Source organism: Micromys minutus (genome assembly GCF_963924665.1).
Source record: "Micromys minutus genome assembly, chromosome: 1".
Taxonomy (NCBI): domain Eukaryota; kingdom Metazoa; phylum Chordata; class Mammalia; order Rodentia; family Muridae; genus Micromys; species Micromys minutus.
The window spans coordinates 159,015,574-159,030,711 of record NC_137969.1 but is presented as its reverse complement, the minus strand read 5'-3'; the positions used below and the strand labels follow the sequence as shown (position 1 = coordinate 159,030,711).

Genomic DNA, 15,138 nt, shown 5'->3' with positions numbered 1-15,138 from the left:
TCCGGAAGTGAGAACTCACTTAGGAAGCATGAGGCAGAGGCCCAGGGCCTATCTTTGGAGCTTCACATCAGCCTACAGCTACCCCAAATTCTCTATTATTATTGTCTTAACACCACAACAGCCCTATTTTTAAAATCTGCTGCATTTGAGCAATTTTGTCTGACGTCAGCTGGCTGCCAGCAACTCTGGCTTGAAAATAAGAATAACCAAATCTTTTAAGGAGTAATGCCGAGCCTGCTTGAAACACAATAAATCGCACGCATGCACGTACATGTGTGCGCGCACGTGCACACACACACACACACACACACACACAGACACACACACACACACACATCATTGTTTACAATAAGTGGTATCTTATTGCTGTTAGAACCTGTGTTTATTGCTTTTGTGCATTATGGTCTGTTGTAATTTGGACAGCCAGGAATTGTATTCCTTTATGCAGTGAGTAGGAAGGGTTTGTAAGGATGGAGACATTTGTAATTATGCTACGGGGGAGTGGGGCTGGGGAGCCTCCAGGGAGCATGGAATGCAATTGCCTGCTTACCATCTGAGAAACCCTGCATTGTGCTTTCTACTTTCACCATTCTTGAAACCCTCCAGGTACCTCCAAGAGACCTGGGCAAGGGACAACAAACAGGGAGTCTTGGAGCCAGGAAGTCTTGATCTGAGAAGCCTTAAGCAGATTCAGGAAGCAGAGCACAAGGTAGTCAGGCAAGAAGCTGGGATGTTGCCTTCGACACCCTACCCTGCAAGTCTGCCTTTATGCTGGCCAATGCAGGTGAGGGCTGATAGCAAGGATCTGAGAAGAGCTGATGGCAGCAGTTTGGCCCCCTCTCTGCAAACTTTAAGAAGCTCTGTGACAGCATAAGACGCACGGCCATTATTGGCTAGTGAAGAGATGTCACTGAATTTCTTTCAGGTACTATGAAACAGGAGTGGAAGACCGTGCTTGGGGCTGTTGTCTGTGTTTACAATTACTTAAGGCCCCCTAGACTCTAAAAATAGGATCTAGTCTTTCTCTTTGACAGAGGCTCTTTGGCCACGAGCCTCTGTTCTTACTGCTTTTCCTTACTTGGTTCTCCAGTGTTAAATGCTCATTCCCATCTATCTAAAACCAGCCCACGACTCAAGCTACCGACTTCCCCAAAGTTCCTCCCCTAACATCCTCAATCTCTTTTGCATTTCAATACCAGCTCTCAAACCTTCAAGCTAGGATTCATCTTTGGTGGGTCACTATCTTCAATCCATGCAGAAGCCTGGCAGACATAGGCCCTCAAGAACTATTTGATGAGCCAGTGAATGAACTTGAGAGCCAATCAACTGCCAGGGCTCACCAGAATTATTACTTATGGATATTTCTCCAGAGTATTGGTTCTCCCTGTTCTGACCATCCTGGCCCTAGGGAGGGTTCTTATTAGTTCTCAGTATCCTGGGATACTCATCAATACCCTCCCATCTCCCCTGGCTCTCTCTGCCATTGTATAGTTTGAGGCATGACCCTGTCTGAGTTGTTCATTTACTTAAACCCCTCCCAGATCCTAGCATCCCATTCCTGACTCCGTTTTCATCACTAAGCACATCTTTTCTGCACTGGACACCAGTTTCCCCTCCCCACCTTGCTGAACTTAGGCTTCACCTCCTCCAAGAAGCTTGTTCCCATCTGTGGCTATAGGTCTTCAGGGCTTCATGTCCCTGTTCTGTAAGACCCATGTTTCTCTGTAATTATTCTTATCACAATTGCAACAAGCCCCTAACAGCCCCTGGAAATGTCTGAATACTGTGCTGTCTGTCCCATCTTGACAGCCCCGGGACCCAGCACAATGCCAGATGGAAGGTCTCCCATGAATGAAGTCATAAATAGAACCGACAGCAGCTCTCAAACGGCATGCAAAGGGCAGGGTGCAACTCAGCATGGCATTGTTTGCAATTGTGTGCTGGCTTAGAACAAGTAAGAATCTTAGGCAGCTAGCCAATACAACAGACCCTCTGCATAAAGGCAATAATGCCTCATCGAGCCCATCAGTGGCCCCTGTACAGCCTGTCTTCCCCCAAGGACCTCAGCCCTCCTTTAGAACAAGGAGGAAGTATTGCCTGCAAAATTACAGCCCCAAGCAGCATTTAACCGGAGCTTGTTTTCTTTAGCAGCTCCATGAGTTAGTGGGTCTGACACACTGATTAACAGGTATCCCGGGCAAAGCCTGAAACCAGATCTGCGTGCTTTATTAAATAAATGTATTTTTTAATAAATAAATAAATAAATAAATAAATAAATAAATAAATAAATAAATAAAACAGTTCTATAACTCAGAAGCTGTGGGTTCTAGTCCAATCACCCAAGCCCTGGCATTTATTAGACTCTGAGCTGACCAGCAGGGTCTCTTATCCCACCTTAGTGCTGAGAAGGGTTTTCTGAGGTTCCTAAATTTGAACTTCAGGATGACACATGGACACTCACACCCACCTTAGTCTTGGTGGCTGAGCTGAGAAGTAAGGGACATGTGGAGAGAAGCCAAGGCAGGATTCCACTTCCAAGACATATAAAGTGGGGACATGAATGCTCCAAGGTATGTTGGAGGGGAGGGTTTTTATTGTGGATATAAAGGAGCGTATAACCAGAGGCATCTGGAAGAATCCAGAGCATGGAGAAAGGGCACTAGATTAAACGTAATCAGCATTGGACCAGGCCATGGGAGGAGGGGGTGTGGAGCAAGAGAGGGAGAATAAAAGAAGAGGGGACCGAGAAAGGAAGTGCAAAGGCCTGAAACGGGAGAGTTGTACAGGAATGAGAGGATGGGGAGGAAAGCCCGGGAGCAGAAATTTAGACTAGAAACAGAGTAAGGCAAGCGAGAGGAGCCAGGACACCATCACTGGCCCTGAAGCAGGCCTGTCAGCAGCTTGCAGACAAGCATACACTTTGGTATTCCAATAAATATGATAGACATTTGTGCCAAGTTTCTTTTGGACATGACTCAGGAGACCTTCATATCTGGGGCCACTGAAGGTTACTGGGCAGGGTCAGTCAGCCAGCATCCTGCACACCAGCTCAACGGTTCCGTTTCTCCAGTCGAAGCATCATGTTTTATCTGTTTACTCTTAGCTTCCCTCCCTCCTGCCCCCTCCCTACCCTGGCACCAAGTAGACATGATCCTTTCTCATCTTTCATCATCACCATTATCATCATCACCACTGTCATCATTTTCTATTATTATTATGTGTGTGTGTGTGTGTGTGCATTGATTGGGTATGTGTATGTGTGTGTGTGTGTGTGTATACACACACATACATATACATATACGAGGAAAAACCATGCCACATCATGCATGGGAGAGTCAGGCAAATATGTGGAGTCAGTTCATTCTTCCCACCTCTACACTGGTTCCAGGAATCAAACTCACAGAGACATTGACCCACTTTCTCTCCCCCTTCCTACCTATACTGCAGACACTCTTTTGCACCGGGGCTCAGCAGGGTAGACTGCAGCTATATCCACCTCCTCAGTCGAGTCAGGCACCTCGTGACCACCGTCGGCTTTGTTTCCACAGCAGAGAACAGTCTGAGTTACAGACAGCTGGCTGTCTGGCAGACGATTTCAAATGCACGCTGTTTATGAGCAAAGGCTTGGGAAGTGGAGCCTTAGGCCAGTTGGACAACCAGCAAATCCTTTGCTATTCCAGTTCTGGCCTGGTCTGGGCACTGGGGAGACAGCAGGAGAATTGGTGAGCAGACCCCAGCTTGTCCTATGCTATTAGGCTGATTCCGGGTGGCACAGAGATGGAAGGACCTCCCGGGCTGTGGAGGCAGAACTTCATTTTCAGCATCCACACCAAGGCTGGCTCTAGGGAAGGGGAGGCAGAGGAGCCTCAGATTGACTGGTAACGGCCATCCTGAGAGCAGGAACCTCTTCACCAAGCCTGCTTTTACACAGATCAGCTGCTTCTGAGCACAAAGGCCTCACAGTCCACAGAGAAGCCTCATCCAAAAAAACCGAGTTCTTCCCAGGCTGCTGTGGACTCGAAGAAAAGAATGGAACTCTGTCTCAGTTGCTCTTCTCTAGCTGGGAGCCGGCCATCTGCCACCCTTTTTTTCCTTGAAACTTAGAAACATAAACAATATGATTTTTTAAAGAACCTAATTAATATGAACTTAGGAGTCACTGGCCTTTCAGACTCAGCCCATCTTTCCAGTAGAGCAGATACTGGGTTGTTGTATAGTTTCGGTTTTTCTCCTAATGAGACTCTATGTCCCTGCTTCTGTGTGTCATCAGAACCTGGTGACTGGATGGCTATTAAGGAACCTTCATTTCTAGCTTATACACCACCTCTTTATGTAACAGATGCTGGCCCCACTCCCAACACCTGAAAAACACAGTTACGATATCTCTCCCAAAATGCCCCTGTGTTCCAGTCTTTGAGTCTTGTGTAGCTAACTGTCCGGTCCAAAGCAAACTCTTTGTTTCTCCAAATTCCAAAAGGCAAAAGGGACAAATGGCTTGCTGTAAAGCCTATTAGCATACCAACATGCCTGCTGGCCTCCAGGTTTCCCCAGCATCACAAGTACCTGTCATACATCTCAGAGTCTGGCATGCTAGCCCACCTCACATCCTTTCTTACCCTAAGCTCCTCCAGCTAATGGGTTCCCCTCCCCCACCCCAGCCGCTCATTATAACCCTGGTATTTCAGCTATGCTGTTCTCTTTGTCTTCCCACCCCCCTCTCTGTCTCATCTCCCTCCTCCCCTTCCCTCTGCTCTCCTGTGCTCCCCTCTCTCTGTCTCTCTGTCCTGCTCCAGCTTCTCTCATGGCCAGGTCCAGTCTGCTGACCACCTTTAGTCTACCACTTTTCTTTCTGCTCTGGACGCTTCCAGATTCCTCTGGCCGTTTGTGCGTATATATATATATATATATATATATATATATATATATATATATACACACACACACACACATACATACACACACATACATATACATATACACACATATATACATACACACATACACATATATACATACACATGTATATACATATATATATACATACACACATACATATATAGACACATAGCAATATCATGGAGCAATCATGTCATAAGATGTCATTAGACAGAAGAGTGAAATTGGCCCATCTTTTTCCCTCTGGTTCTATAGCTTCAAAGCCTGACCCCCATGGCTACTTTATGAAAAAGTCATTTGCTACCTTTAATTCTATTTTCTTTTATCTACAAAATGGAGACGCTGGGAATACCTGTCTCAGAGTATTTAACCCCAGCATTCAATGAGATAATGTATGTCACATGAATAATGTTCAGAAGGGGTTAGTATAAAAGTACTCATTGTAATTGTGACTTTTAGTAGCTGCGTTAATATTGAAATGCAGTTTTGCAAGCTAAGAACTTACTTTCCCATCACACCTGCAGTCTTCAGGAACACATGCTTAGCTGCTATGGACCCAGCCTTAGCCTAGAACCTCTGTTCCTCAGCAACTGTGTGCTGCTGCCGGGTGGTGGCGAAGCCATTAAAGGTGGGCTGTGACTCCTTTCTTTTCCCACTGCCCCTGACCCTTGAGGAGTTGTATAATACATAATAGGAGAAAGACTGTGGAAACGTTTTCTGGTTTTATTTCTCCTGCTTAGAAATAAACACAAGTTGTGCCTCCCACACCTCACGGGTGACTGGCATTAGAACACAGTGGTTCTCTGGGAGGGTCAGTGTCTGGGCCACAGGCTGAGGGAGAACAGATGAAGCTGGGAAGAACTGGGGAGCTGCTGTCTGCAGAGGCTGAGGTACACTCTGACCACCTCTGACTGCCACCCCCACTGTCTTACTCAGACCTGTGCTTATGACCTCTTGTTAGCCAGGAAAGGCAGCTGGACACCCTGCCAAGGCTTGGCCCTGCCATCTCTCTAAGGATGGCTCCATATTTTCTCTGTCCTCAGGAAGGCTCCCCACAGCCCAGTTCCCACTGATACACTCCTGGTGGGCCATGATCGTCACCTTACCACTGTCAGATCTGCATCGAGGCCAAGAACATCCCTCAGGCCTCCTATCTCTGCTGGGCTGTGGTACTCACTGGGCTCCTGCCACGGCTGCGCACCTAACACGCATCCCTTGTCCTGAGTTACATCCAGCCCCTAACCACCATAGTCTCTCTGAGCTCCACTCCTGATGAATCAAGTGACATCCCAGAATGTGGCTGAGGGCCCCACGTCCCAGGCGTCAGAAGCAGGTGGCATCTCCGTGGAGTCCTTTGGGAAATATTCTGTAGTACTGACTTCCTGTGGGCAGTCCTTGTGGCAGGCAAAGGCTGGGCCCCTTCTGATGCCAGTCAGTTCTAGAGAACTACCTCTGGAATCCTGCATTACCTGGAATAAAGCATACCCTCTAGCTCAGGGTTTCCCTTAGGCCCGCGTCCATACTGTCCCCAACTTCCCACCTTGGGCCCGTTCACAGCTGAAGTCCAGCTTCTTTTTGTCGGCCTTTGGAACTCTCCAGGACCCCTCCCTCAGGGTTCTCCCACCTCCAAGCTCCATCCCACACAAGCAACCCCTATGGTATCTGATCATTTTTGCTGGCCAGGGCGGGGACAGCCTCAGACAGCTGGTAGAGGGCTGCCAGTCCAGGCCTACCCAGAAGAACAAGGTATGAACTCAGCCCTAAGATATCACCCCACGTGGGATCTGTCATCAGAGAAGGTGTCAATATTAACCCTTTCGGGATTTCACCCACCCAGCCTTGGAGAAACGCCAGGCAAAGAAGTAACAGAGAGAGCAGAATGAGCCGGAGACCTCCCAGTTCCACTGAAGGTGAACATCCCAAAAGAGTGAAGCCTCATTAGATAGACTGCTGTCCACCCATCTATCCAAAGACGTGGTTCTCAACCTTAATAATGCTGCAACCCTCTAGAACAGTGCCTCCTGTTGTGGTGACCCCACCCCAACCATGAATTTCCTTTGTTCTTACTTCATACAGTAATTTTGCTACTGTTACCAATCACACTGTAAAACATCTGCTGTACAGAATAGCTGACACGTGACCCACAGGTTGAGAACCGATGAACTCCACTTAGCTTCTAAGTGTAGTACCCTGGGGGATGTGTGCTGTGTTCATGTCGCCCACTTTGGCCTCCTCGTTTTCAAGGGACCTGGGACAAGCACCTGCAGTTGCATGGTCTGTGGAGTGGGAACATTGCAGAGGGAAGAGTTCAGGGACATTTCTGTCTAGCCTTCTGGGTTCATTGACTATTGTCAACAGAAGCAGAGCCTCCTGGGAGGAGGAAGGCACTGAGAACAGAGCGTATTGTGCTGGATTCTCCGAATTCCCTTCTCTAGTGAGAGGCCAAGGTTCAGGCCATGACCCTGGCCTCTGTTTCCTGGGCCCTGGTTCTGTGGTACCAACAGAACCCTCTGAGGGAAGCAAGAGTTGGTGACTAATACCAGGCATCTTTGCCTTCAGGAGACTGGGTACATGCCCCACATTTCAGCTGAGTCACAGCTGCGTGAAAGATGTCCTTTTTTTTAAAGCCACCCTTTTATACAGTTATTATGACAAGTTCCTATCGTAGATGTCTCTGTTATAGCAAAAGGAACTTTAGCCACAGTATTAAGACGCCCCTCTCCCCCAGATAAAGTTCCGTTCATTTGCATCTTTTCCCTTTCTGAATATTATGGCTACCAAAAATGTTACATTACCATCCACGGAAGCTGAGGTGGACCTGAGTGCTTCAACACTGGTTCTTTGTTTCCACATTGCAAATTCTGCCACAGCCCCGTCTCCCTCACTCAGATGTTGCCACTTTTGCAGACATTTTCTTCACTGCCCCTAACAACAGGAGTCATCAGGAATGGGTAGAAGAAATGTCTGTGCTGGTGTCTTGTGTGTTTCTTCTGATTCCTTCTGCCTGGAACACGGGGCAAGAGCCTGTGGTGGGTCATGTGCAGGTTAAATGGCAGGGGGCCGATGCATGTGACTCCATTAAGGGGCTGTCTTCTAGCAATCAAAGGGAACCTTCAGCAGTCCCTGGGCCCAGTCCCTCCTGACTGACCTACCTGTAGAAAAAGGAGAAGAGGGTGTGGTATATAGAGCTTTTGGAAGTAAAGTTCATGCACTGGAAGTTTTCAGGCTTTTCTTTTTCAACCATGTTAGAAGACTTCCAATAAAAACTAATGCTGTGGCCTCTGCAAGGGGTCTCCCTGTCCCCAGTACACTGAAGCTGCAACTGCAGATTACTCTTTAGGCTCACTTACTGGCATTAGAACCAGCTGAGCAGGCACACGCTCACTCCTGAGCCTGCTCAGGCCAGGCTGCTCTTCTTGCTGCTGATCTGGCTTTAGAGTGGATAATTCAGTGTCTGAATCCTGGTTATGAGCTGTGTAGCCTTGGGAGAGCCCCTTCACTCCTGTGCACGATCCATCGTCAGTCAATAGTTTTTACAGCTGCAGCGGAGCTTGGAGGGCAAAGTGAGATCGACTGTGCCAAGCCCCTCACTGAGTACTTGGAATCCGGGATGGGCCTTCAGGAGACAGGAGATGTGCCCCCCTTGCCTTCCCACCCCACACTCACATCTCCTGGTTTCTCCTTACTTTGTCATCTTTACTCCCATTAAAGACCTAAAGTTTTAGTTTACGCATACTGGGGACATCTTTTAGGAAGAAGACCTCTCTGTTCTGCTCATCCTCAGTACTTTGTGTATAGGGTATAGCTTCTATAGGATCCAGGCAGTCAGCATCATCTAGTACCCTACCTCCTCAACTAAGAGAAGGAAAAGCTTCATTCCCTATTTCTTGAGATGAAACAAGCTCAAATAGTTTAAGCAAAAAGGGACATGCAGATGATAAATACCAGAGGCTGGATACAAAGCTGTTCAGAAGCCCACAGTCTTAAAGGAGCAGTGCCTCAGTAGAAGCATTTGTTATACACTGGTGTGTAGATTCTCTGGAGTCTGGAGAGATAGTTAGCCCATTAGCTCCTGAACCAAATGGCCAAAGCTGACTATGCTTTCTGAACTGCATGCCTGCTCGTCACAGTCTTCTCGAATCTTTTCTCTCTTTATCCTTTAAACTTGCTATATGGACATCATTTTCATCTGAAGCAACCACTTCTCACAGTTTCTCCAGACCTGCTTGCTAAGTTCTGTGCAGACTCCTCTCAGGGTATAAGTTAGGGGAGGCTTTCCTATGAACATACACCAAGCTTCTGTACTATGATGTCATGGCATCCTTTGGTAGTTTCTTCTAGAGCTTTGGCTCCTTGACTTTTGGGTATGTTTAGAATAAACAAAGGAGGCTTTTTGGTTCTTTGCTTTTCTCAGTTCTGGGTATCCAGCTCAGGGTCTGACTTGTGCTAGGCAAGCATTCTACTACTGAGCTGTATCCCCCTCTGTAAAGTGGCTATTTTTCATTTTGAACATACTTGGGGGTGTGGGGTGTCTCAAGACAGTCAAGATAGGGTTTCTCTGAATATCTCTGACTAACCTGGAAACTCACTTTGTAGTTGAGGCTAGCCTCAAACTCAGAGATCCACCTGTTTCTGCCTCTCTGGGATTAAAGGCTTATGTAACCACCTCCTGAATATATTTTTCTTCTTAAAGGCTCACTCAGAGAATAATTATGAGCTGCTCAGAGGATAGAGTCATTCAAGTTGGACAGGCAGACGGGTTAACCTGATTCCCTTTGCTCCTGAAGCTTAATGGCCAGCCTCTGGAGAGGGAGCTTTGCATCTTCAAGCTCAAGCTTGACTTTAGTATGTAGTTCTGCGTGGTGATTGAGTTGACTCTCTCCACAGAGAGTAAGGTCCTCCACTATCATCCCCCCGGCCCCCAGAAAATGGTCATACTACCCAGAGCAGCCACCAAGGTTTTCACAGGGTGAGCCCATCCTGCAGATGGGACAGGCTGCATGTAGATGTATGGGCTTGACTTGTCCTCTTGTCGATGGCCATTCCTGTGTTACAACGACATGCCAAAGCGCTGTTGTCATCCCTAGAGAACAGGGTGTGAGGATTCCGTGCCTGCTGTCTGTTTATAGGCACTGGGAGGAGAGGAGGTTACATTCCGGATGCAGGGATTTGGGATAACACAGGCCCTCAGAACTGCCTGCTATTCTGACACCCACTGACTCCTTTACCTGTTTCTGTATCAATCTCCATGTTGTTCAGAAAACCCCAACTCAGAACACTTGCCACCTGGTTGCCAGCCTATGGCAGCAGAGCGCATCTGTGCAGGAGACCCATGTCCCACAGGGAGAGCAGAAAGAGAGCAGAGTATCCGAAGAGTACATTTCCAAACGTCCATGACCCTTCCTCCACTCTAAAGCCAAGGGCACACGTGCTAACTCAGTCCCTGCCAGCTCTAATGAGAAAAACCAGAGAACACAGGAGTCTCGTTTTTTAAAATCCCAAAGTTTTAGTCTTATCACCAATGCAACATAATACAGTAAATACGTTAATTCTCATCTCCCTGGGCTCCCCCCAGAATCCTTTTCAGCTAAGGTTGGCAAGAATGAGCCGCCCACTTGCTGTAGACATGAGCCAAGTCTGATTTGGATTCTGTCCCTCGCCTGGGCTTCCAATAGAGACTATCTAGTTCGAGTGGACATGGCTTTGCCCCCTTGGCTACCTTTGCAGTTATCCAGTCCCACAGACAATGAGTAGAAGCCTACTGTGTGCAAGGGCACCATCATAGACGCTAGAAAATGTCAGAGTCCAACTGAGTTCATCTCTCAGTGTGAGCCAGTAAGCCGAGGAGGGCATAGTGATTTATAGGCCAAGTCTGCCAGCCGACCTTGTCCCCAGCAAAGACTCATTTCTACAAGCCTCTCTTCCAAGCAATCATTTGCTGTTTGTGCTGCTTGGGGCTTGGCATGCTTCTGCAGTTCCTTTGACCAAAGAGAAAACGGGAACCTTGAAGTAAGTACTTATCTCGAAAAGAGAAAGCTGGCGAGGGCAGAACTGTGCCTCTTGTTGGGGAGCCTGCCTGGCCACCTTCAGCGCTGTACTGTAATGATAATGGATTTCTTCAGTCAAAGCTTTACTCTGAAGAAACCCTTCTTCACTCAGGGATTTTTTTTTTTTCCACCGCCTCCTCCTCACCTCTCTGAGGCAAGTAAAGGCAAGTAAAGGAAAGACTTACCAGGCCAGAGAGGTGGTTTTCTGTGTTGTGCCAGGGTGTAGCGGAGCCTGCCCAAACTGGAGTGCCTCAGCTTGTTATCTGCATCTCTTTTCACTACACCAAACCCAGAGCTGGCAAGAGGGCAGAAGAGACACAGGCCCAGTGCCTGCTTCACCAGCTGTGAGCACCGGGGAAGATGGGAGGTGTCTGACCCCGAAGCGATGTGCCGAGCTGCCCTGGATCAGGAGGTGCCAAGGGGAAGAGAAGCCGTGAGTCACGGTGATGGATGTTCACGGCTCATGGGTGGGTAAACCGTGCACACACTGGTGACAGTGTGGCCCAGGGCTGGCAGGATAGGGCAGGTGTCCCGTTTCGGAAATGTGATCTCAGTATAGTCCGAGAAAGGAGGAACGTGCAATCTGGTGTTTGTAGCCTTCAACTTGGACAGGGGCTAGAGCAGGTGGAGGGACCAAGACACAGGAGGGACATCATTGCTGCTAGCTGGTAGCATAATAGCCCTTGGGGACAGGAATTACTGTGTCTTCTAACGTCTCAATAAGAAGGCTGGCTTCAAACATCTTTGCGGGACTTGGCAGTACAGTGAGCAAGTGTGGCTTGGAAACATTACAAGAAAACAGCGCCTCTCCATCCCCTGGCTTCTAAGCAGAACCAGGAGGTGTGCTCCTTGGGATGAGGACAAAATGGGGGAACACTTAGATCCGACACAGATGTAGTTTAAAAGTAAGTTCTCCTCGCTGGTTTTCATCCAGATTCAGCTTGTTGATGACTTGGTAATTGTGTAAGAGTCTGTACCCGTTACTTTAGAGGATGCTTTGTTTTTATGACACTTCACTGAGCCGGACAAGTGGCTACATTCATGACTGAGTGCTGAGAGCTAAGTATCCCTGTCTAAACACCTGGGGGGAGGAAAGGGGCTACATCCATGACTGAGTTCTGAGTGCTGAGAGCTAAGTATCCCTGTCTAGACACCTGGGGGTAGGAAAGGGGCTACATCCATGACTGAGTTTTGAGTGCTGAGAGCTAAGTATCCCTGTCTAGACACCTGGAGGGAGGAAAGGGCACGAGGGATCTAGACTCTGAAGCTTCTAGTCAGAGGCAGACCTGAGCCTGGGAGAGGAGCCCCCTTATTCCGCTGCACACTGTTTTCCCTGAGCCCGCAGTCCAGAGGGTAGTGGAGATGGTGGGGTTGGCCTTGAAGACTCCTTTCTTCTTTGCTGCTTCACCAGATGACTGCAGAGCGTGGCATTTCTATTTGATGCTGTCAGTGCCTTGGTCTGAGGAGAATGTCTGTGTTCCCAGGTCCCTTGGCCAAGAAGTGCTGCCCAGAGCCCACTGGCGTCTGTCCATGCCCTGTCTCCTTCCCTCTCCCACATGACCCAGCAGCCAAGGGACAGTTCCTTCCGCCTGTGCAGTAGGACACAGCTAAAAGGGAGGAGACTCGGGGCCAGCTCCCAAACCCCATCTAGATCTTTTACGCAGGGGCAGTGTCTGCTTCTCCTGGGAAGGGAAAGATACTGGAACAAAGACTTGTCTCCCTCCTCTAAAACTTAGTAAGTAGCATGAGGCCCTGGCCCTGCTCCGGGGGAGCTGGCAGAGCCAGGGCCCCTGACTATTTTTAGAAAGCGATCAGGTACACAGTACCCAGTTGTCTTTTCCACCTGTTGGGCTCATTACAGTGATCCAGTGTCTATGTTCCAGTCCCTGCCAGTTTTGCAGGAGAGTTCAGCTGCAGCTTAGGTCAGCGTGTTGTAAGAAGACGGAGCCTCTCCATCCCCTAGTGTCTAAGCAGAACCAGGAGGCATGTAACTCCACCATCTTTTTGGCCCCATCTGGCCATGCAAGTGACATCACCAAGATTCTTGGGAAAATAGTTATTTTGTCCTTAAGCACGGAGACTGACACCAGTTCTAGCTTCCTCTGCTTTGACAGGCAGGGAAAGGCCAGGAGGTAAAGACATTTCCGGAAGATTCTCGAATTAGAAGTCTACCATACGGAGCGTTGAGTCACGAAGCAGAAGGTTCCAGAGTCTTTGTTTTATATCAAGAAAATGCACAGAGTATACAGAGAAGCTGAGATATGCCTGTGAGCAGTACGCAGCTCATTGCCTACAAACGCAGGGTATTGTGGGTATTCAGAAAGTTATAGAGAAAGGGGTACAGAGTGTGCCCTGGAAGGACACTGGGCAGTGGCAGGAACTGCAGGAGGGCCAGCAGAGGGGCTGCAAAAGCTGCACTCATGGCCAGAAAAATCATGACCAGGACGTTGGAGAAAGAGATGCAAGGCTGTGATGCAGAGACTCAGGGGTTTCTCTTGCTGCGAGGAAACGCAATAAGCAAGTTGGAGAGGAAAAGGTTTATTTGGCTCACACTCCTATGTCCATATTGAGGGAAGCTAGGACAGGAACTTAAACAGGGCTGAGACCTGGGGGCAGGAGCTGATGCAGAGGCCATGGAAAGTTGTTACTTACTGGCTTGCTCAGCCTGCTTTATTATAGAACGCAGGACCACCAGCCAGGGATGGCACCACCCAAAATGGGCTGGGCCTCCCCCACCAATCGGTAATTTAAACAAATGCCTCCCAGCTGGGATCTTATGGAGGCGTCTTCTCAACTTCTCGGGGCCCCTCCTTTCAGATAACTCCAGTTTGTATGTCAGGTTGACAGAAGATTAGCCAGCACAGCGCATGCGAGGTAAGACAAGCAGGAGCAAGTGTAAAAATCAAGAAATTCTAGGGAAGGTTGTCAGAATTCAGGAAACACCTCTGGAGGTCAATGCAGAGATTTGGCGTGATAGCCTGGTGGCTGCTCTGCTCCCTGAACTCCAGAATGTCCTGGGGTCTTCTCAGTTGCAGCAGCATCGGGCTTAGAGAGCTTCTTCACCCCTGCACCTGCCCAGTTCTTAGGTGAATCTCTCAAGTGTAATGAGAGGGGACTGGGGGTGGAGCTGGCCAGACTGGCTTCTGGGGACTCAGTGTTGGTATCTCTGCCCAGCTTCCTTCTTCCAGGCCAACATGACCACAGTGGGAGTGTTTCTGCGACAGAGGCTAGAGAATGCTACTAATCAGGGACAGGGTGGGTTTTGTTTGTCTTTGTTCCTGTCGCAACCACAGCTGGGTGTTAAATGTTTACCAGTACAGCTTCTGGGAATGGAGAGCCCAAGGGGCTTTTATGCTGAGGGCTCACCTGATTGAATCAGCAGCAACCGTAAGCACTGGTAGAGTGTGTTTGGGGAGATGTGTGAGACCTGACTCCCCGTTGGTGAGTCTGGAGGGTGGGAGTAGGGTTGGGGCATTAGTCATTTGTTCCCTACCATTCTGAAGCCAAACTTCTTAACATTGACTCCTAAGCCACAGACACTAGACACACACACACACACACACACAGAGAGAGAGAGAGAGAGAGAGAGAAAGAGAGAGAGAGAGAGAGACAGACAGACAGACAGACAGACAGGCAGGCAGGCAGGCAGACAGAGACTGACTGTATTTGCCTTTCTAGTCCCTTATCTGAGTATACTCTGCCCCAGCCACATGAAAATTCTTTCAGCTCCTTAAATGTGACTTGCTATAGACAGGTAGCCTTTCACACAAGTTCTGTGCATCCAGGGACAGGAACTGAGGTGCTGTCCAGACTTGTGAATGTCTGTCAATAGTTTCCCTGGTGTGTTTTATACGGGGCAGAGGGATCTGCTGGCTTAGAGAAGGTCAGCGCATCTTAGAGGTTGCTGGACCTTTGAGCACAGAACTGGCATGCGTGGGCAATGATCGGAGTTAGTGCTGACTGCCGGGTAAGGGCAGCAGGATTTGTTTGGTGGTTTTAAACTACAGACCAGCCCTCAGTAACCTTGTATGGTGAGAAGGACCCCCATTGCAAAGATAAGGAAATTAATGTGCACACACGGTAAGCTTCCATGCCAAGGCTGCGTGAGAGAATTTGGTAGACCTCAGCCTCAAACCTGACTCTGGGGATCTCAAATCCTACCTTGGTTTTCTGCACTGAGGCTTTATGTGATTGG

The 15,138-nt window shown here is 48.6% G+C and overlaps 1 protein-coding gene and 1 long non-coding RNA gene across 3 annotated transcripts in view; one reads left to right on the top strand and one right to left on the bottom strand.

Annotated features, from left to right (window-relative positions):
* Positions 1-5,721: 5,721 nt before the first annotated feature.
* On the bottom strand, positions 5,722-11,221 carry LOC308414596. The gene is made up of 3 exons (XR_013974883.1): positions 11,129-11,221; positions 7,692-8,048; positions 5,722-6,365 (listed from the first exon to the last, which is right to left on the bottom strand). It is a non-coding gene; the product is annotated as an uncharacterized lncRNA (long non-coding RNA).
* A 65-nt stretch (positions 11,222-11,286) lies between these two features.
* Positions 11,287-15,138, top strand: part of KLHL29 (kelch like family member 29) — a 162,514-nt gene continuing 158,662 nt past the window's right edge. For both annotated transcript variants that reach the window (XM_080909809.1, XM_080909810.1), the window contains exon 1: positions 11,287-11,410. In XM_080909809.1, coding sequence (XP_080765935.1) covers positions 11,390-11,410 — 21 coding nt within the window. In that variant the 5' untranslated portion in view covers positions 11,287-11,389. The remainder of the gene's footprint in view (positions 11,411-15,138) is intronic.